At 42.8% G+C, this 23,367-nt stretch overlaps 1 protein-coding gene across 1 annotated transcript; it reads left to right on the forward strand.

Annotated features, from left to right (window-relative positions):
* Positions 1-1,477: 1,477 nt before the first annotated feature.
* On the forward strand, positions 1,478-22,385 carry LOC125000795 (heparan-sulfate 6-O-sulfotransferase 3-B-like). The gene is made up of 2 exons (XM_047576481.1): positions 1,478-2,543; positions 20,847-22,385. Exons 1-2 carry the CDS (start codon positions 1,984-1,986, stop codon positions 21,622-21,624), a joined length of 1,338 nt encoding a protein of 445 aa, XP_047432437.1. The 5' UTR covers positions 1,478-1,983; the 3' UTR covers positions 21,625-22,385.
* Positions 22,386-23,367: the final 982 nt, after the last annotated feature.

Consider the following 23,367-nt stretch of genomic DNA (forward strand, 5'->3'; position numbering starts at 1 on the left):
TTTCCATAACATATTCCTTCATGCGCCCCAGGATGAGGGATGTTTACTCCTCTTAGAAACAAAGAGCAACTACACTCCCATACAGATTAAGGCGATGTCAGAGCAAGAGGGCAGAGTGCGTTCGGTGGTGAAAGAGGATTGAATGGAATACATACCAAAGTGCATCCTGGTTAAATCCCTTTGATGGAGGGCATCTTAGGCAAAATAACAAAAGCTTTTGATCAGCGGGGGCTTAAAGGAGATCCATTACTGGCGGCTAAAATGCCTTTAGTTCTTCTCCGTAGTGTGCATACAGAAGGGTTTTCCCCAATGGTGGGTGGTTGGGTGGGGGGCTATGACCCACGATGACGGAGTACGCACACGCACGCATTATCACACACGATGCCAATTATTCACTTGACATGTTGGAATCTGTCCATGGTGCTGAAATGACCGAGGTTTCAAATATATGAAGGGGAGCTTTTTATTTCTCAGACACAATTTCACCAGATAGTTTGAATTTTCTCCATGTAGCAGACATATCTAATTCATGTATTAATGTACTGCTGTTGCAGTTTCTTTCTTTCTTTCTCTTTTTTTTTTTTTCGCCCCAGGCCACTCAAATAGCCGGTGTGTGCGTGTGATTAGAGATGCGGTTGCGTCACCGACTCGGCAGCCGGGACAGATGACTGGAGCAGATGTAGAGGCAAAGGCGGCCAGAGCAAAAACCGGATGTGGTGCTGTTCGGTCTCCGAAATAAAAGCGAGCCTCGTCGAGCTAAATCGTCAGGTGTCAAACATTGGTCCCGCGGGCCAAAAGCGGAACACCAGAGGGTCTAATCTGGGCCGCAGCACGAAAAATGGCGAAACTGCTAACACTAATTTGCTTTATAAGAAATTTCTATTAAATTTAAACATTATTTGCACTAAAACAAATGGAAATACTCTGGACTTGTCGTTTCTTATAGGTTGTTATTGTTATCTTACTAGTCTGATGCCCATGAGATCAACCATGAGGGTTGAATGTGGGTTTGACACCCCAGATATAAATATTATGTTTCAGCGTGGGGTCAATCTTGATGCAAATTTCAACTTCTGGACTAACAACATGCCAGAGAGAGACTAAATATATAAATATTCCCAATTACAAAGTATATATAACACATGCCCTGTATTATAAATATATAATATTATTGTAAAATACATTACAGTACCAACTACTATATTTATTCCCCATCCACTGATCTCAAAAGGCATATTTGAACCAACATTTGCACTATTGTTTAATTGTTTACTGTTTTAAATGCTGCTAATGTTTCCTGATTGTACCGATTACTTTTATTTCCTGTGCTTTTATTGTATATATTGTATTTTATTGGGTATAGCGCTATAGTTTCTATTTTTAATTGCTCCCAAACCAAGGAACTGCAAAAAGGTAAATTATGGCGCAGTCATTTGGACCCAATTGAAGGAGGTTTATTTTGAAAGTTCACGCCGGATATGGTGGTGTTAATGTTGTGGCGCTTGACGCTGTAGCTCCTGGCTCACACACCGATCAGCAGTTGGCAGGACAGCCGAGTCCGGACGCTCCTCATGCGGGGATGTGTCGGGATTTTTCTTTTTTGCTTTTTCTTTTTTTTTTTTCTTTTTGTGCGCTGACGTCTCCAAAGGTGTGACTGCACGAGAGTTGTGTCACAACATTTGAATATTTATTTGAAAAAAAAAAAAAAAAAAAATGAGAAAGCGAATGTTACAATCTGCTCCCGGGGAATAGCTGAGTGACACGGATCAAGTTTGAGGAGCGGAGCTGTTCTGGTGCTGGAAGGAGTCAGGCGCATCTGGGGGGGGAGCGCGCTCGGTTGGGACTTCAGATCCGAGCTTTCAACCACCGTGGAGGGGGGTTGCAGGATGAGACGCGGGGAAGAGGAGAGCCACTCGGGCATCACGTTAGCGTTTGTGCCCACGGCGTGATTTACAGTTCCCCCCCACTCCCTCCACCCCCACAATGGAGGAGAAGTTCAACAGACTCATCTTCATCCCCATCGCGGCGGTTCTCTTCCTGATGATCGGCTACCAGTACGTGTGCCCGGCGGACAGCAACACCTGCTACTTCAGAGGAGACGAGCAGGGGCTCTTCGAGCGCTTCTCCTCCTCCTCTTCCTCCTCCTCGGGGGATGAGTTACTTTATGCGGAGCCCGAGGCGGACGAGGACGCCCCCTCCAGGATCACGTCCAGGTTCAACTTCACGGAGCGGGACCTGGACCGGCACGTCGACTTCAACATCCGCGCGGACGACGTGATGGTGTTCCTCCACATCCAGAAGACCGGCGGGACGACGTTCGGCCGGCACCTGGTCAAGAACATCCAGCTGGAGCGGCCCTGCGACTGCATGCCCGGCCAGAGGAAGTGCACCTGCCACCGGCCCGGTAAAGCCGAGTCGTGGCTCTTCTCCCGGTTCTCCACGGGCTGGAGCTGCGGGCTGCACGCCGACTGGACCGAGCTCACCAGCTGCGTGCCCGGGGTGATGAACAAGAGGGACAAGAAGAGTGCCCCGAAGAGCAAGAGGTAGAAAAAAAGTCTAATAATAATGCGTTTTATTTATAGGCACCTCTCAAAGCACACAAGGAAAGTAAGACGGGGTTTAAAATACACAACAGACATCATCAGCATGGAAAAAATACAAGTATAAGACACTGACAAAAAAAAAGATAAAAACATGAAGATTTGGTTAAAGAAAATAATAAAACGAATCAATGGGAGAGTCTGGTCCAGTCTCGGTGTAGAAGGTCTATTAATTCACTCATTCATTTCCACATCCACTGGTTCATGCATTCATTCACTCACCCACTGTCAGACTTTCCTTCGTTAGTGCTTGACTTTCTTTCTTTCATTTATTCATTCATTCATCCACTCCTCTTTCTTACAGTGACCAGGCGATAAAAAGTGTCTCAAATGGATGAATGAATGAATGAATGAATGAATGAATGAATGAATGAATGAACACAGATCTAAACTCACTCTCTCACTCACAATAAAATATGAGCTTTGAATTAATGAATCATTAATTAAAAAATAAATCAGAGTGATGAGAATGACTCACTCACTCACTCACTCACTCACTCACTGTCCCTCTCCAAATAGCTAATAAAATGTAATATGAATGAATGAATGAATGAATAATTGAAAACATAGATCTGAGTAATGAGGACGAAGAGCTCACTCACTCACTCACTCTCCAAAAAGCTAACAAAAATGAAAATGTAAGCTTTAACTGAATGGATGAGTGAATGACTGAGTGAATTAATCAATAAAAACATAAATCAGAAGGATGAGGATGACTCACTCACTCACTCATTCACTCACTCACTCTCCAAAAAGCTAACAAAATGAAAATGCAAGTTTCAAATGAATGAATGAATGAATGAATGACTAAATGACTGAGTGAACTAATCAATAAAAACATATGTCAGAAGGTTGAGGATGACTTACTCATTCATTCACTCACTCACTTAGAGATAATTGTTTTCCTTCCAGAGCACAGCATTAAATGGAAAATGAACGGATGATTGTCAGTGTCAGGGAAAATTTGAGAGCACCTGAATGAATGAATGAATTTCGGACGACATCACCGATAACATGAGACCCCTTGGGGTGAATGAAAGCGTGAACATGTGAGTCACGACAGTAGCAGGTGGGTGTAAATAACAGTCAGTGATAATCAGTCAATTAAAAGCTGATTTTCATGTTAGTTTGTTTCTGCTTCTCAACACATTTTAAATCAGTTCAGCTGATTGATCAGATCCGTGTTTGTCCTAGCAGAGGACTAACATCGATACACTGAGCTGTGGAGCTTCCTTTGTGTGTCTGGAACAACTAAATCGCTGCTAAGTGGATTTTTTTTCACCCCCCTCTCTAACAGTGTAAGTTGCGCCAATTCTCCTCGGTTTATCAGTTCCTCTCAGGGCTCCCGTCTTGGTTGGCGCGTAATGAAGGACACGGCGCTGATAAATCCGCAGAGTTGACATGCACACCACGTTGCGTGTCTCCCCACGCCGCACGCGGGGCGAGCAGACAGACGCCCGAAAGGCCCTGCTCTAATTTGCTGTAATTACGGGAAACGGCGAGGCTTAAGTGAGTAAATCACTTAAGGACAAGCACCTTTCCCCTGTTGAAGCCAATTTGAATCGCACTCGGTCCAGAGCGCAAATCTCCGTATGTTACAGAAACCCCCTTAAACGGGGTCAGCGAGGGCGGGGCGCGGCTCCCGGAGAATCCTTCAAACCCATTAGCCGCCCTCCGTGGCAGCCATCGCGCTTAATTTAACGCTTTGGAAGAGTTTGGGAGAGGCAGCTCAGAGCCCCGATCAACACTTGTCAAATCAATATGTAGTAGAAAAGAAATCACTCATTAACGCACATGAAGTTTGATTGGTGTGTAAAGAAGTCTCGAAACGCCATTAAGGTTCAATTATTCCTGACATATAAAAGAGTAATGGAGCGTAGAATTAACTAATTTGCGGCTTATATGTGATGCGGCATCCGCAGATGCGCGCACCGCTAACGCGGCGGCCCCGCGGGGTCAGGGGGGCCTCGTTTAAATAGCGGGTGTATATTTTAGTAAAGAAGGTGTCAAACTCAGACTCGACGCGTGAGTCATGAGCGAGGTCTCGTTTCCCACGCGCTTCCCTTTAGGGCAGAGACATGGCCTGGGAGAAGACAAACAATTAAGTGTCAGTTTAGATTAAAAATGTGGATGTGACGTAAAACTCCCGATTGTGCGCATGTATATATGTGCGTGTGTTTGTGTGTGTGTGTTGCGCGAGCTTAATACAGTATTTAATGCTACTCTGATCTGTTCTGTAAGATTACTCTGCTCCACTAGATCTGTTTGTATTGCAGCCTTGATCCCTCTGTTCTTAGGAGAGGTTAAACTGCATTAGAGCTGTTCCTCCAACTATCTATAATCCTCTCTGCGTTTACTCTACTCTGGATCTGGAGCTCAGACGAGAACAAGGGGCGAGTAATAAAAGATTTATTTATTTATTTATTTATTTTTTTGGTCCCCCGTTTGACTCCGGAGAAAACATTGAACAGCGGGTTGATGTTGAGGGGGTGACGTCCTGGTGACGTCCCCGCTCTTGTCTCGAGGCTGATGTGAGTAGAGTCGGGGTTTACAGGTTTATTTAACTCCTCATGATCTAAGTGCGCGGGCTCAGAGTCTGGGCTCGGACTCTTTACGGCAACTTGTTGTTTTTTTTCTGCTTCACAACAGTTCAGAGAGAAACATCTAGACGTTGAGGAGGAGTAAAGGTTCATTATGAGCTTAAAATGAACGAATGAATGAGTGACATCATTTATTAAGAACATTCGTCTGAGTCGGGAGGCCACTCACTCACCCACTGAATGAATAAATGATTAAATGAAAGCATAAATTTGAGTGATGAAGGATGAATGAATGCATGGATGAACTGATGGCTATATTAAAACATGAATATGGTGAAGGATGAGTGAATGCATGAATGAACTGATGGCTAAATTAAAACATGAATATGGTGAAGGATGAGAAACTCTCTAATTCAGTGAATGAATGAAAACATAAATCTGAGTGATGTGACCCTCAGTGAAGGAATGAATGAATGACAACGAATGAATGAATGAATGAATGAATGAATGACTAAATTAAAACATGAATATGATGAAACTCGCTTATTCAGTGATTGAATGACAACATAAATATGAGTGATGAAGATGAGGCACTTTGTGACCAAATGAATGAATGAAAACATAAATGTGAGTGATGTCAGTGAGTGAATGAATGAATGAATGAATGAATGACAACATAAAGCTCAGTGATGAGGATGAGACACTCAGTGAATGAATGAATGAATAGATTAAAACAATATGATGAAGGATGAGACACTCAATAACTGAATGAATGAATGAATGAATGAATGAAAACATGAATCTGATGAAGGATGAGAAACTTGATAATTCGGCGAATGAATGAAAACATAAATGTAAGTGACGAGGATGAGACACTTAGTGAACAAATGAATGAATGAATGAATGACAACATAAGTCTGAGTGATGAGGATGAGACATTTGCTCAGACAATGAATGAATCTCACTCACTCACCAATGAAATGATGAGCAATGAATGGATGAATGAATGTTTCAGTCATTATTTCAATCTGCAGAAGGAATGAGTTCACTTTTATCTCCACTCCTACAACAATGATAATAATAAATGTAATAATAATAAAACCATTATAATGCAGTAAAGTAACACGTTGCACAAGAGGGTGAAGAAGATCCACACAAAGCTCAAATAACGCACAAACAACATCAAATGTAAAGTCACAGTCTCTGCACAGTCCTCCACAAATATCTGCCCTTTCTGTCTTTTGGGATTTATTACATCTGCCTCCGACTCTGCTCCACCCAAACCTGGCTACTCTTTGACATAAAAGCACGCTTTGCTTCACGTGTTCTAAGACGAGCATGAACCAAACGTCCACTAAACGCACATATTTATGGTCGTAGAAGTCCGACGACCCTTTGAAGGGGTTTGAAGCCACCGGACTCAGGTACTTAACTGCGCACGAAGCCGTTCAGTCACGGACACGTTTTCCGCGCGTGTCCGCCGAAGCTCCCTCGCCTCTCGCCGCCGCCTCATTTCCCCCCTACCTCCCCACTCCCCTGACGAAACATCCATAGGTCTCGGGGGAGTCGTGAAACGAGGTGAAGTGTGACTAAAAATTCCCCACTGTAACCAGGACGTGCAGAACACTTCGCCATCTGCACCTCGGCCGCGGTGAAACCTGCACTTAACGGCGTGATTAAATGACGCATAACGTCTTTTTAGCCGGATTCACCTTATTACCGCACCTCAGGAAATGATGAGGGCTTTGTACATGTAGTGTTGGTGATACAGAAGCACCATCTGTCTAGTTTTGACTGGGATTTATTTAATTACCTCTCTCTTATCTGCCATTAGAAACCACAGCAGCATTTCAACTATCTGGTGTTATTAGTCGGTAAAATAACAGGAAATATAATATATTAAGACGTGCAATTGCACCCAGCCTCCTTAAGTCTCACAATTTCCCATCCTAACACATTAAAGTGAGTACTACTTGGCCACTTCAAGTACTTTTAGATTGGCACATCAACGGCCAGCGTGTCCCGCGGGGCTCTGCTCGCAGCATGCGGCTGCAGCATTCGCATCGCAGCGGGCTACGAGATTGCCGCGAGGCCAGACGTCAAACCTGCTCCAATGGCCCAGTTGCCCTCCGTGTCCTCGGCAGCTGGCCTCACACCGAGCAGTCAGGGAGTGTAACCTTATTACTGAGCTCATTATTTGAGATTAGAGCAAACGAATTCAGGCTGGCCAGAACACAGGAGATCAGCCTGGGCTTAATTTGCTCGGTGAGTTCTACTACACACCTACAAGGTTGTTTAAAGCTTTTAATTTGGCGCCGTGGCGCGCAATTATTGGTGGCTGATAATGGCAGTGAAGATATATGTTCACAAGGTCTAGAAAGGATAAGAAATTATTCGGGGATTAATGCTTTGGGTGTAAAACTGCCCGTTTACTGTCGGCTGTTCTTTAGACTGTGATTTCAGTCTCTATGCTAACACATCGAGTTATTTCAGGCCGCGTATCGTTGTTAAAAACTCACTGTGTGACAAGAATCCTGACAAAATACACGTGACCTTAGGTGGAAATCATAGAAACCACGCCAACCGGATCTGTGATTCCTTAAAATCACAGGTTTGCAAGAGCGTGTCATTAATAAGCAACAAAATTCACCACTTTTTGGTGTGATCACTAGCTCGTGACGGCTAATGTTAGCCAGATTTTAGGGAAACAGAGCAATAAATGCTAACTTAATGCTACATTTGCACCATGATGTACCAAAAAGCAATAGTATTAGCTTAATCCCAGCTGTAAGCTAATGCTAAATGTTCTGATTTCAGTAAATATATAAATGCTAATATTTTTCTGCATATGTGAACATTTTAAAGCCATAAAATGAAGCGTTTGTTAAATCTTTTAAGGTGTTTTGACACACATTCACTGTGTTTAATTTATTTTTGCTAAATATGCAAACAGTACCAACTTTGCTTGCTAACTGCTTGCGCTAACGGTTGCCGGGTTAAAACTCACGACTTTCACTTGTCAGCAAAAGTTTTCGCAAACAAACACACCATCGCTCAGTTTAATATAGTAGCATTATGTGGTCTGGTTTAAAGAGTGGTCACATAAATTTGCAAAATTTAGGTAAATTATCTTTGTGTTAGCTATGGTTAGCAAAATGCAAGAAAATACTGCTAATATTAGCTAATCTGGGCAAAATGTGGATTTTTTTGGTACAAAACACACAGCGTTGAGACAATGCACTCAACAGCTAATTTTGTTTTAGCTAATATAAGAAGAATTTAGAGTAAGTATTGTTTATCTTAGCTGTGCTTACCAAAATCTTGAAAATACTTCCGATGTTAGCTAATATCAGCACAATATAGGGATACACCAGTAATCATTGCTAATGTGGGCAAGAAGTGGGAAAATGCTGCTAACTTTAGCTAGTGCTAGCTACGTTTTGTATAGTATTTCTGTACAAAACAATTACGAATGACAGAAACAATAAATCAGATTTAAACCCGCAACTGGGTTTCAAGTGGCAACACTAGCCAGACAACTGTGAGCATCTAGAAGTCACGATGCTAACAGTTTAGCACGATAATAGGGCAACTTAAGGTAGGTAATGCAAAGGTGTAAAGAAAAGACAAGGCAGTTGGGGGTAACAACATTTTTCTAGGTTTTAGCTTGTGTTTTTGATTAATTGCTCCTTTGCAGACAGTCATTTTCCAATATTTAATATATGTGTCTGCATTGTCTCTTCTTTGCCAAACTTAAATTAAGGCTACTGGTGCATAAACTGTAGCACTCAAATGTCACATTCTTATTTCAAGGAAATGTTAAAAACAAAACAAACAAACAAAAAAAAAAACAAGATACAGCTCTGAACTGATCAAGATGGTTTCCAGGCTTTTGTTCACTTCTGTTCAGGAGAAAGTCTCCACTTCTTCTTATTCTGATTCGTCACTTCTTGTGGGTGGAAAAGTAGATGTACAGTACCTGACACCGGTTTTATTTTTAGAAAAAAAGGGCGAATGTATGGGCCTTTTGGGAGATCCTATGCTGCAGCCTGATGTTTTGAGGTAGGCTGATGTCTTCAGGTTTACCGTCTGGTTTTCGTCCTTGTCAATACGTCCTGTCTTTAAACATGACCGCGGCCCACCTGTGGCGTACGAGCCCGCGGCGAATGACACGCTCCTAACGAGGTACAGACGTTTAGTTTGCTCAGTCGGGATGACGTGTTAGCGTATGTGTCTTCACACTCCCGGCATGACACACTCTCACCGGCCCCATTTGAATTATTTTTTTTTACGACATTGCAAAAGGAAATGTATGACACACCGCGTTATGCTAATATCGTAAATCTCATAATTCTCCCTGAAGCCACGTGCTCTCGTTTGCGCATTAAGAAATAATTGTGACGGTGGCTCTTTATATGTACGTTTATGAGATTTATTTTCACATTAATAACATTTTATGGTTTACAGATATGAAGCTAAAGGCGGCGCAGCTAATGGTGAAAACAGGAAGTGGGGGGTGACGCCTAGTTTGGCTTTGTCCAACGTTAAAAATACACCTCTAGAGTTAGCTATTTGTTTGTGTATTTCCTCTTTTTTGTTTAATCCAGAAAAGAAAAGGCTGTTTTTTGGTGGGGAATACAAGACGGAAGCTCCATTGCGACTCTGAGCTAAGCTAACATGTTCAACAGGACTTCGTTTATCTCGTCTTTTATCTGGATGCTTTTTTTTTTTCAAACTAACACAATATTTTCACTCTCTGCAGTTACAAATTGCTTTCTAATACCATTAAGCTATTAAAACACATTTTGTCACAGTTATTCTGACACTTCTCTGCGCTTCCCGTAGGCTACTATTAGCAAAAAGACAATGTCAACAGAGCCTCATTTATTAGTAGGATGCAAACTTTGTTCTTTACATCAAATGTCGATCATGCGTAAGTCTCATTTAAAACCAGCATTCACCATAAATAAATTACAGCAGCTGCAGCCTCTTGCACGAGTGTGAATATGATAATTAACTGATAATTTTCAGATTGTGTTTCCGCCGGCACGAACAGATTTTGCCGTTAGGTTCGGTCCCCGTGGGAAGATTCCCAAAAAGATCTCACTGGTAATTAAGGGAAAGGAAGTCAACGCGAATGGGTTTCACAGTTAGCGGTGTGTGTGTTCAAACAACATGTGTGACCGAAAATAAAACGCGCGAAGACGCTGAGGTTTCACGTCGTCAAATGACTTTTCAATGAGCTTTTCTTGGCGTGTTGCTTTTGCCTTCGTGTTGCAGAGTAGACCTCCCACGCGCAGGTGTTTTTACGCTACTTGACACACGTGATGATATATTTTTAATTAATTGCTGTTAGATTGGAAAAATCAGTTTTCATCACCTTGACGTGACACCTTGACATTTTTTTTTTTTTTGCAAATTATTGTGAAAAAGAAAAACCACAATATTAATAATACTTAGCTTAGCTCTCTGGAGTTCACTATATAGCAATCGCTTTCTGGAATGGCTTTGGGAAAGGGCTGCTGATAACCTGAAGTATCCTAGTTTAATCTCAATTTAAAATACTGGTTTAAAGAAATAATCTGACAGCGGAATGTAGGTTACCTTGTGGATTACTGCTGTGAGGAACTACCAGCAGCTATGGGCGTGTTTTAGGTGCCCTGATAAGACCTGGTATTAACGTGCACCCCGAGTGATCAGATCACAGTGGACAAGCTCTGGTATCTGTTCACCCCCTACTATTAAAATACATCTTCATCCACTTGAGGTCCAATCTAGACGAGTATTGGGTCATTAATGGATGTTAGTCACCCTGGACAAAGACTTTTAGAACAATTTAGAACTGAAGAAGTACTCTCTGTGCAAATAATGATCATCTGGGACATGGTAGAATATTGTCATCATTTGTTTTCTGGATGCTAGTTGAATAACCATCAACCAGATGCGGATCTGGGGTATGTTCACACTTGTTTGTAGTTTAAGCTTGTGACCAGATCCCTCAGGACCTTGTAAATGTACAGTCAATGCTTATGCCGCATCTTATTATCTGGTCTAACCGTGCCTTTTATGATCTAAATCATAGGTTTTCAACAGGGGGTGCGTGACGCCTAGTGGGACAATGGACGTGCTGCAGCGAGGTCGCAAATACTTTGGTTTATTAGACATTTTATATATATATATTTAATTTCAACCACAAATTCAAATTTCTTTACATACACATTAATATGTGTTATAATAATATGAATCCAACATATTTTAGTGAAGGGATAAGAGATAGTTTAATATTGAATGTATAATGCAGGGGTCGGCAACCCTCAACACTCAAAGAGCCATTTGGATCCGTTTCCCACAGAAAAGAAAACACTGGGAGCCACACAACCCCTTTGACATCTAAAATGAAGACAACACCTGCATATATCGTTTTTACCTCTATGCTAGGCCTATAGTGTGTTGCATTTATAAAATCAAATAACTGCTACAGAGAAAACGAAATTGCATTTATGCATACATAACAGGGATTTATCGTGGTTGTCTTACCTGGGGTCGGAAAGTTCAATAAATAACAGGCTGGGCCGGCAGGTGTCGCACGTCGGCAGTTGTGACGTATATTTTGAGCGACCAAAAATTAAATACATTTTATTTTAATGTTACAAGATAATCATCAATTCAAATTTAGAATTATATGTAAAAAATAAATAAATAAATAAATAAATAACACACTAAAATAAAAATACATTTGAATTAAATATTCGACAGCAACTAGTAAATGTGCTGCAATGCACTGTGGGAGTCCAGTGTGGTGTGGCATTCAGTGTCATTCAGTTGTTTTGTAACTCCCGCTCGTTCACCGATGAGTGACTAGTTGCTGCTATTCTGATCCGGAGCCGCGGGTTGTCGACCCCTCGTATAATGTACATTTATAAGACCCCTAGGGGATGTGGATGTACTGCAGCGAGGTTTCAAAATCTTTGGTTGATTATACATTTTTTATACATTTTTTAAAAAAAAATCCCCCACAATTGTCCAGCATGGCCACCCTACTGTTGCACATGTTTGAAATAAAAAAAACAACAGTAAATTGGGACTCGTGTATTGTTTGAATAGCTTAATACTGAATGCAAAATGATAATAATAATGTATATTTATAAGTAGAACTAGTAGGTAGGGGGTTCCTACTTAATCTCTCCATTAGTTGGGTGATCCTGATCTAAATTCTTCTTCTAAAAAAAAAAAACGAAAGAAACAACACAGCAGGCTACATAAACAGCTTGCTAGCTTCCACACTGTGAATTATTGTGTTGGCTCATCCAATCAAGCAATTGCCGGATGTTTTTCAAGCTGCGTCCAAGGACGTCATCCCACGCGATACCGAATAACAATCTTTCCGCTGCGTCAGATCAAGATCGAGACATTCCTCAGCTGAACAACGTTACTTGCGTCAAGCTAAACCCCTCTCCTTTGAGGACAGTGTCTCGCACTCTTGCGAGAAATGAAACATATTCAGAGGATCTTGGTAATCTCCACACTCCTTAGGGGATTAGGGGCAGTCGAAAACAGGTTTTTATTCCACGAGGGAGGGAGAGGAGGTGGGAGGTGGGGGTTAATCCAAAAGTCCAGATTTATACAGAAACCTGTCGACTAGATTTCAGTGAACAGTGTGCGAGTTGATTTTGGAGAACACATGAGGGATAAGTCATTAAGGAGCCATTAAATTATGTAGGAACTGCACCCAGTCGCAGTCTTTTATCTTCATTTTTTCTTGAGTCTCATTTTTAGCAAAATATTTAAATAAAAAGAAGAAAAAGGCAAAGCAGTAAGAGCTGCCGAGCCACAACTTTCAAAAGCGTGACGGAGGCAGCCTTCACGTATTTCTAAAAAGTGCGCTGCCTTTCAGAAATTCCTCAGTAGTTTGTGTGGGCAGATGTGACCTTTGCGGCGTGCAGCCTCCTATTTATCCTTCCCATATCTACGTGGACCGGGAGGACTGGCTGACACCTCACAAAGCTGCAAAGATTAAGATGTCAAGCAAAGGTTAAGGCTAAGACGCTAAAGCGACCAAAGCTGCACAGGCCAGGTTGTTGTGTGCAACGCTGTGCGTGTCGTGGGTGTGTTTTAAAAACCAATAAACTCCAGGAAGTCTGCGAGAATACAGCTACTTGCAGAGTGGAAATACACGTGATTTTGCATTTAAGGGTGATTTAATTAGAGTCCATCGAGCCTACCGCCTGGTTTTCAGCACAAACCCCTTCTTCACACCCTCACATGTCCGGACGCCGCATCTTCCTGGAAGTGTTCTCGGTTCCCTCGTCTCCACACCAGCATCCCTGGGGCTTTTCCTTTATGGCCCAAAATAGCATCTCATATCTACGACCGATGAAGATCAGTCACTCATCACTCCTCTCCCTCTACATCTGTGTGAGTCCTCTGGCAGCGTTACCTACCGCTATCCCTTTCTACTGGGCTATGTTTCCAAGCGGACACATCATTTAGGACCTGTTTGCCGGATAGTGAACCCACTGCTGCTTCTGCACAGATGGGAACCGGCATTATTTTGCCTGTAACTGGCACGGAAAAAGATCTAATTAGGACGAAAATGGATCCCGCACGATCTGTCGGCGCGAAGGCCGACGTGATGAGACGTTCCTCGGGCTGTTCAGTTTTAGTTAACGCTACAAGAGCTCTGAGCCGATTAATCCTTGAATCAAACAACCTGATTAGTAATCCAACCCGACACAGACCAGACAGTCTGGTCACGTGACAGTGCAGAGATCCGCTCTTAAACCTCTTGAAGCTCATGCAGTTTCCTATTTATTTATATTTATTTATAGCAAACATAAAACCTGGATAATTATCTTGATATGTTCACAATAAAGTGCAAAAAACTGCAGTTCATCGAGTGGCCACTTGAGGCTCCAAAGGGAGCAAATCCCCATAGACGATTTTCTTTCTAACTGATAAGGTTATTTTTTCTTAAGGTTTAATATTCTGCATAATTAAAGGCATCCCCGCTTCGAGTGACGGTAGCCTAAGCTAACAGGTAGCGGAGAGTTGGGCGGGCGAGTCTCAACGGCCAGGATGCTTTAGCTCCGTCCATATTTGGAGTGTGGGCGGAGTAACGCTCATCCAACATGGCGACCGCGGGCTCCGCCCACTTCGGACTTCATTTTTGGGGTTCAGAATCCAATGGGTGACGTCACAATGGGTCAGTCAATGGTTGTCACACTATTGTGAATATTCTTTTAGTTTTGGTTTGATTAGTGGTCTGCAAACCAGCTTGTATGCACGTTACCGCCACCTACTGGACTGGAGTGTGGATCAGTATATTTACAAAGTTGTCTCCACTTTGGTTTCTGTCCATTTCTCCTCAAGGTGTTGGTTTTTTAATCCCTGATCCGGCATGATAATTGAAATGATATCCTGTAGTGCGCGTTGCAGTGTTTCCTTTTCCCAATTCAATTCACTTTTGAATTTTAATTATGCGGCGGCGATAGGAATTCAAGAGGGCGTCTGCCTCCTGAACCCAGATTGTGAAGTTTCTCATTAAGTGTGAGGTGTAGCCTGATTTCTAAATCAGGTAGGATGTGGTCCTGGAGCTCGGCTTAAGGGGACTCAAAGATGATATCGCTCCTTCGCTCGTAATAAGCCCAAAAAATGTCTAGCGGAGCACTGCACATGCCTCCACTGCTCGCAGAGTTATCCTCTCAGCAGTTTCACCCACCTCTCTTGTGAGCTTAGTGGATGTGAGAAATAAGGCGTGCCTCCTCTCTCCGAGAGCATCGTGATGAACAGGTAAAGTGATTTTAGGAAGGCTGAGCTGTTAAAGAGATCATGAACATGAGAGGTGAGAGGATTTTTGTATTTTTTTTTTTCTATGTCAGGCAGTAATTAAATCTCAGAGACAATGGCAAAGGGATCCCTTGTGAGCCCAGAAACACGTTTAAAATGGATTCGCTCCAAACTGCGTGAGCTATCAACGCCCCGACTTTGGTGTGAAATCGACGTACTTGTCTTCTGCTTGAATTGCTTCTCCTCACAAGCCCAAGTTGATGGAAACGGGAAAAGCCTGGGAAGTGATGCTTCAGAGCTGAATAGGAAGAAAAGCCATACTTCAGAAAGGCCTCAATTAAAAGTGACATGATGTATTTTGCTCTTATTTTTCTTTCTCTCTTTTTTTTTCTCCCTTTTCCAAGACAAAATAAATAAGATTGTTTTCGACCCACGTCGTTTCTGTGTGGGCTACTCCTTCAGCAGCATAAATAGTTTCCATCAAGGCTTTTATCACGAGTCCGATGGTGTCCTTGATGGTAGTGAGTGAATTAACAAGGCAGATATTGATTTTCTCCTTTTTTTTTTTTTTTTTTTTTTTGTTGCAGCGAGTTTCCTCTGTAGCTTTTTGATGGTGATTTAGAGAGCCGGGGAGAAACAATCAGGGAAAGAGACGGAGGACGATCGATAGTGTTTGCAGGTTTGCCGCATGGAGAAAAGGTGACGGGCGGCGTGAGAAGGGATGCGGACGAGGCTCGGGAAAATGCAGCGAGATGATTTGAGTCGACCTCAAGGAGCCGCCGCGGATGATCCTTTGCTATTATTTGTCAGTAGTTAACGTTCTCGTTTTTCACTGCTCAATCCTGAAAGACTTAAAAGCCCTTTAGCACATTAGGAAAAAAAAATAAAAAAGGAAAAATAAAAAAATACCAGGACAGATGGCAGATGATGTTTAAGACGGATAGTGATGCTGAAAATACATGGAGCTTGCAGGAGAAACTCAAAAGACGGCAGCCAGATGAGAGAAACTAACATATTTGCTTATCCAAGTGGAAAGGATTGCGGTTTTGCCTGATTATTTAAGAGGGGAAAGTTCACTCAAACCTTCATCTGGTCTACAATTGTCACGGATGACTACTTCCTGGTTCCTGGTTGGTCTAGACAGTTTTTAACAAATGATTTAACTGGATAGACTTGTACTGTGACATCACACCCGGGTTCAAGGGAAGTGCACGACATCATAAAATCACTCAGCAGTTGTCTTTTTTTTTTCTCATCCATGAACAAGGCAAAACTCTATGAATGGACTTTTGTGTGCACGAAGGCCTTTGTTTTTGCGGATACACGTTGAAATGCGGAAAAGCCTGATGTTCAGGCTTTGCGGTACTCTCTTATTTTGATTGAGATCATCAGTGAGGGTGTGTAAAAAAGGTCTGGAAGCACGATGACTTATGACAAAAGCATGGCCACCTGGCAGCCTGGTGCACAATAAGGTAGCCTGTATGACAAAACTCATTCCACAAGACAGCTGGAGAATGAATTGCCGTCTCACTGTTATCTTTTAGCTGATTGTTTTATTTATTCATTTATTTCTTATTGAGTAGTTTTGGGTTTATTCTTTTAGCTGAAACACGTACGTGACAAAAACTGCACTTCCTCCAACGTCCACTAGAGGCTGCCTCCAAAAGTGAGATAAAATGCAAGTTTTGAATCCGAAATATACATGTTTTAACCTCCTGAGACCTTTTAATATCTCCATTTTTCTTAATTTGTGATTAGTAGGGCCTAAGAACTATATTAAATAAGCATCGTCTTTAAACAGGAAGTAGTTTTTGGAAAAATTGATGTCCTCATATGTGGACATGAGGATTATTTCACTTAATAATATTAGCTGTGGAAAGACAGAATTGCAAAAAATGAACAGTCCCAATGTCCTCAATCGAGTACTTGCTAATTAGGGAAGTTATGGCTCGTTACTAATGATAGGATTTGCGTGTCATATTGAACTAGAAAAGTTAATAATCATAAATAAACAACTGTAAAATATGAAGAGTCCACTTTTGTTACATGATCAGCTGCAGAATCTGATGCAGTGAACGCTGTTGTGTTTTTATACCAACAAACCTAAAACTGAATGTCCCCATATGAGGATGCAGGGTCTCAGGAGGTCTTTTCAGGCAAAAAAAAATGGGTTTTGGTCTGTTTTTCAGGCCAAGGACCCCCAAACTGATGGAGAATAGGTTGGATTCACGGTGGAAAATTAAAAAAAAATATATCTAAAAATCTATTATGAATACCTGTCGGCCTCCGTTTGGTCCCACAATTGCAACATCAGCATCAAACGAACACCTCCTACTGCTAATGCCATGGTTACATCCTACTTCAACAAACGCTCCATCAGAGCGACACATGATAAAACCATCAGCCATACATCCAACAATTATTCTTGACCTTCCTAATGTGACCCTGCGTCTGTCCCTGACACGAGTAAGAGGAGAGCTTTGACATTTGCTGCTCTTTTGTCAATAGGTCACGATGAAAGCAGAGACGCGGGGGAGGCGGGTTTCGGTATGGACGTCTATCGATCGGGCTGTCTCGCGGTTAGCTGTACAGATAAGATGATAGGCACAGGAGGAGGAGGAAAAAGACTGAGCTGTTTTCCAGGAAGCACAACAAAGCCCCGCTTTCGCGAGGCGCTCGTGCGTGTCCATCCATCTAGCGCTGTCCGTTCAGGCTCGGCGAAGATGGCGGGGTAATTCACTTAGCGTCCACTGTGGATGGCCATTATCTCTGGGTGGTGTGTCTGTCTGCCATGATATCATCATAGCACTCACTTAAGTATATATCACAGCTGACTGATAGCTGCCTTCTGGCAATAATTGCTAAATTGTGGACCTTTTAGGGCTGTTTGGTTGTGCACTCTTTACTCAGCAACACAACTGCTCTCTCAATTAATCAGATTCCGCCGTTTAGCAGTCAAGTTGAAGCCATTATAGCTCCACAGTACTCAGATTTAGAATGAGTGAAGCGTTGCCTTTCAAAAAAGAATCGTGTTAGTGTCAAAAATGACAACCACCTCTCATGTGTATACTGAAACAATACTGCAATTTAGTAGAAGCGACACTCAGGGTGAGGACTCTCGTGATAAACACGTATGTTTTCGCTATTTTATAATAATAAAATTGGCAAAGGAAGGTTTTATCATGAAAATTAGAGACTTAAAAAAAGGAAAACTTGCATTAATTTGGTAACTAAAGCACGGGGAGCAGGTGTTCGTGTGGGCGTAAAGGTCGGGTGATGTGGAAAAAGCATAGGATGGCAAACAAGGAGATATTAGGGACTGTATGAACACTCCCAGGCTGTTTATCTGTAAGTAAAATAACAAAAATGATGTAAAAAGTGTAATATGCTGTATTGTAACTAAGGCCTGATTGTTTTTAGACATAAATTACACAATTAACCAAACTTTAACTATGATACTTAAGCTTATATTCAAGTTTATGTCAATTTGTTAGCTTACATATAGCTTACAATACAGTCCTGCAGCTAGCATAGCATTTAGCAGTTCAAACACAGAGAGCGTAGCAATAGAGTTTAGTACCCTGTGTCTTAATGCTCGTCCTAATAAAAGGTTCATGCAAAAAAATGTAGAATTGTCAACTTTTTAGAAAGATTATTCCTCAAAAAAACACACAAATAAACAACTCGTTAGCATTAGCTTTACAACTCATTTTGCTTTATATACAGTTAAATTCAACAGTCAAAGCATCAAATTCTATATTCCTGATACAGAAGACATTTTTTCCCCCAAAAAAACACTTAAAAAACTTTTTATTGGTCTTTTTATTGATTGATTTTGCAAATTCTGCTCATAAAATTTTGTTGAATTTGTTTGAAAAAACAGTCTTGTTTTTTTAGTTTTCATTAAATACGTTGTTTCTTCATATTTGGAAGTCACACCGATAATTCATGCAGTGTGTCAGGGGGCATGACAGGAATAGACCCCACCATATATTAGCCCCCAATCAGGATACAAATACTAGGATTTTATCTGCAGTTTTTTAAATAAAAGACTTATTAATGAGAGTAACTAAAGGCACAAAATGACTTCCACCTCTTGGCATTTCCCCCCTTTGCTGTGGCACAAAGAGGCTTTTGTATAAATGTGCTGATAAAAACTGTGGTGAAATTAAATATTTAGCTCTCACACATGGAGAAAATCTAATGGGAAGCAGTCATGAATGGCAGGGTAACAGGTGCTGCGAGAACATAACATATATACGAGGAAAAAGGGATTACATTAGGTACTGGAAACTGACCAAAACATAGTGAAAGGAAATGTTCCGGAGAAACGTCCTTGAATCTGAGCTGTGTATTTAGCTATCGACTGAAAGCTCCCCGGAAAGTGAACCGCAACCCTGTCGAATGAAAGAAATAAAATGTTCAGCTTTTCATTGAGTCTTTATATTTGGTTTCTGTGCGACATACGAAGGTCACGGCGATCTCCGCGCGCGAGGTGAACATTTTCAATTTCCCTTTTATCAATGTTGTTTTTCCTTTTAAAAACAAATACATAAATAAAAAAAAATTTTTTTTTTTTGAAAATGGTAGAATTTCTGCCGGCGGCGGCTGACTCCTCCGGTCACCTCGCTGTTGTGTCGGCCATCGCTGAACCCCACAGATAAAAGCGTAAAGCTGGGTTTGTTAGTTGAAAGGTGCAGCTAGGCTACGGCAATTTCTGAAGCGCTGTTAGTGGCAGATCGGAGTGATCCAGAAACAGGAAAGGTTGCCGGGGACGGAGAGAAACTCATTACAGGAGGTAGGAAGGAGAAAATTGGTGTGACAGAAACAAAAATAATTCACCTTTGCGGGACATTAAATGCTGCGCATGCTTGGTTTGCTTTTCTTTCTCTGTCATTATTCTCTAACACCCTCAGACGCACTCAGTGATGTTTTTCATTTAAGCTCTAATCAGACCTCCAGTGCACTCTACATACCTCCAGCGCTGTGGTTCGTCTTCTCGCCCGTATTCCTTTCTTAACGGCAGCAGGATATGAGAAATCTGACAGGTTTCCTCAAACAGCGTGTCGTTCGCCGCACTCAGAGGTTCTGTCCACGCTTATTGATGTGCTCTGTTGTGATTCGGCCGCAGAATAAGGTTTTACAAGGTCTGTTTGACTGAAATCCATACTATCTGACAACATTTTGGGCTGAGGACCAAGCCGTACTGACTCACAAAAAAGCTAGTTAGCAAGTATGTTGCACCAGGGGAGGGAACATGTGGTTAGCTTAGCTTGGTATTAGCATCAGACTCTTTCATTATTAGTTATTTGACTAAATATCTGCTAGTAGTGTTTTATTCTTTCTTAATCTGATTGATCCTTTTTGACATCCGAAATCTGGATGCAGTTTAGGGTTAGGGTTATTGAGCATGTGGAGTAGCCTGGTAACGCATCTGGATTTCATGAATACCTGTGCACGCAACTGGATATTCGTGCAACCAATCAGAGCAAAGACACTGACACCGTTTCTGTTTGATTGATCAGGATCATGTCCGACTTTCTTGGTCAAAATTTGTAGGTGGTCTTGTTGCTGTGGCTTCCACTCTCTTCATCTAATTTCCAACCTATTTAAAGTCTAAAGGCCTTTCTGGGTGGAGTTTGCATGTTCTCCCTGTGTCTGAGTGGGTTTTCTCCAGGTATTCCAGTTTCCTCCCACCTCCAAAGACATGCTCGTTAAGCTAATTAGCCCTGTGATGGACTGGTGACCTGTCCAGGTGTACCCCGCCTCTTGCCAATTGACAGCTGGGATAGGCTCCAGCAACCCCCCTGTGACCCTAGTGAGGACCAGTAGAAGATGAGATAGACTTAGGATCTGAATCAAGAATGGTTTTGAGCTTGTGAGAGGTTCACGCTATGTTTCTCTCTATGTGTCTCTGCAGGAACTTCTACTACATCACTATGCTCCGCGACCCCGTGTCACGCTACCTCAGCGAGTGGAAGCACGTGCAGCGCGGCGCCACTTGGAAGACCGCCCTCCACATGTGCGACGGCCGCCCGCCGACCGAGGACGAGCTCCCCGCCTGCTACAGCGGCGAGGACTGGACCGGCGTGCCCCTGGCCGACTTCATGAACTGCCCCTCGAACCTCGCCAACAACCGGCAGGTCCGCATGCTGGCCGACCTCAGCCTGGTGGGCTGCTACAACATGTCGTCGATGAGCGAGCTGGAGCGGGGCCAGGTGCTGCTCGCCAGCGCCAAGGCCAACCTGCGCAACATGGCCTTCTACGGCCTGACGGAGTTCCAGCGCAAGACGCAGTACCTGTTCGAGCGGACGTTCGGCCTGCGCTTCATCCGGGCCTTCACGCAGATCAACAGCACGCGCGCCGCCAGCGTGGGCATCAGCGAGAAGGTGCGCTGGCGCATCGAGGGCCTCAACGCCCTCGACGTGGAGCTGTACGAGTACGCCAAGGAGCTGTTCCTGCGGCGCTACCAGTACAACCGGCAGAGGCAGCACCAGGAGGAGCGGGTGAGGAGGCGGCAAGAGAGGCAGCACAGGCAGCGGATGCACAGGACCTATCTGGCTGAGCTGTGGAGACTGGGAGGAGGAGGTGGAGGAGGAGAGGAGGAGGACGGGGAGGAGGAGGAGGAAGAGGAGGCGAAGGTGCTACAGGTGGTAGCCACCACCGAGGACTACAGCAGCCAGGTGGTTCGGTGGTGAGGAGAAAACTAAAAACAGTGACTAACCGCTGGTTGATTCATTGTGCTTTACTCTCCTCCCTCCATCTCCCTGCATCGAGCCTCTGCTGTGAATCTGCCAAAACCTCCCGCCCTCATAGCCTCGTAGCGCTTTGTTGGACCGCCAAATGATGTCTTAATATTTATGATGGATGTACTTGTCATGGCAACACAAACACTTTGTAATTAGGTTCATTTCTTATGGCTATTTTCGGCGAGGCAGTTGTGAAATGTATTTATTTATTAGCGGGTGCTTTGAATGTCCTCGGAGCCGTGAAAGCGCTTCTGAAATTAACTCCAAGAACCGAGAAAAGATCTGATTCGCGAAGACGCCCCGCGGCGGGCGACCGACTTCTGCTGAAGGATGCTCAGTGTCATGTTCGTGATCTAGCGCCGTGTTGATCAGTGAAACCTTGTAGTCGCTCTGTGGTGTTTGGCTTCGTAAGAATATCAAAGCACAAACCTGGCAATAGTCTGCGGTGTGTGTTATTTTTTTCTCCTTCTTCTTCTTCTTCTTCTTTCTGACTGATTAAGCTGCAGCAGCAAACAGAAACGAGCCAATTTCTTGCAGGAAATGTGTTCAATAAAAACATGCAGCATCCAGCGATGTTAATTTGTACCTGACGGACTCTCTCTGGTGTGCATGATGTGGGCACGCACGTGTTCTTGCCCTGCTCCTTCTTTTTTTTTCATTTTTTTTTTTTTCACGGCATGTTCTCACCATAAAAAATCTGAAAAACTTCACGCGGTGTTCCAGCTTCTTCCACTGACGCATGCTGGCGAAGCTCTCTGTTTCTCTCTAAAGGAGACGGGGAGGGAGAGCTGCGGGCCTGAGAGACGAGCTGTCAGAGCTGGTTTCAGCACTCGTGTGTTACAGGGGCCGAACACTTGTATTTCCACCATTAGGGCATTGATCACGGGGCTCTTCGCTTCCAAATTGATCATTTAAAGTTCAATTGGCCATGACTCTGGCGCAGCAGAAAATAGAAGAAACCCAGCGGCTTGCCTCTTTTTTTTTTTTTTTTTTTTTTTTTTTTTTGCTCACTAAACTCACAAAATACACAACCCCATCGATGTTCCATTTCCAATACGGTTGGGGGAAAAAAACATTCCAACACATTTGCACGCACAATACACACACACATACTGAGATGTTGCTTAGTATTAATATTGTTTTCGGCAAAACTGCTAAAATAGTCTTTCCATTCCCTCCTATAGTCTCTATTCTATCAAACTTATGCAAGGATGTGGTGACAACTCCAGGTTGTGCTTTCTTGCGTAAACATGCATATTTGTGTACATACATCACACCTTTCAGCCGTAAATCATGAACAGCAGAGTGGCACACGGTATCCAAGGCAAACCAGCTTGCAGCCAGTGATAGACAAATATTGTAAAAGGTTCCTCAATCCAGGGAAGGACAGTTTGTTCTGGGTGGTTTGCATCACTGACGCCAAATGGACGTTTCTCACGAAATATTTGCGTTCGTTGGTTTTACAGAGATATATAAATATATGTAAGTGTAGCTCACACATAAGGCGAACATGTGTACAAAGCACTGACATCTCAGAGTTGATGATGTCTCCTATCGGTATCTGGAGGAGGGTGTTGTCAGGCCGTAAATTGATGTCATTGCTCTGTTGTTTTAAAGTATACATTTTCTGAAATAAGATGAAATAAGGGAAAATGTACTAAAAATGGACTTCCTCTTATTGGACTAAGTGAG

Source organism: Mugil cephalus, chromosome 23 (assembly GCF_022458985.1).
Source record: "Mugil cephalus isolate CIBA_MC_2020 chromosome 23, CIBA_Mcephalus_1.1, whole genome shotgun sequence".
Lineage (NCBI taxonomy): Eukaryota > Metazoa > Chordata > Actinopteri > Mugiliformes > Mugilidae > Mugil > Mugil cephalus.

Bases quoted from the DNA above. Each gene is read 5' to 3' on its own strand.
- LOC125000795 (XM_047576481.1), top strand. From the start codon at position 1,984: ATGGAGGAGAAGTTCAACAGACTCATCTTCATCCCCATCGCGGCGGTT. The intron at 2,544-20,846 runs GTAGAAAAAAAG...GTGTCTCTGCAG, and splicing joins AGTGCCCCGAAGAGCAAGAG to GAACTTCTACTACATCACTA.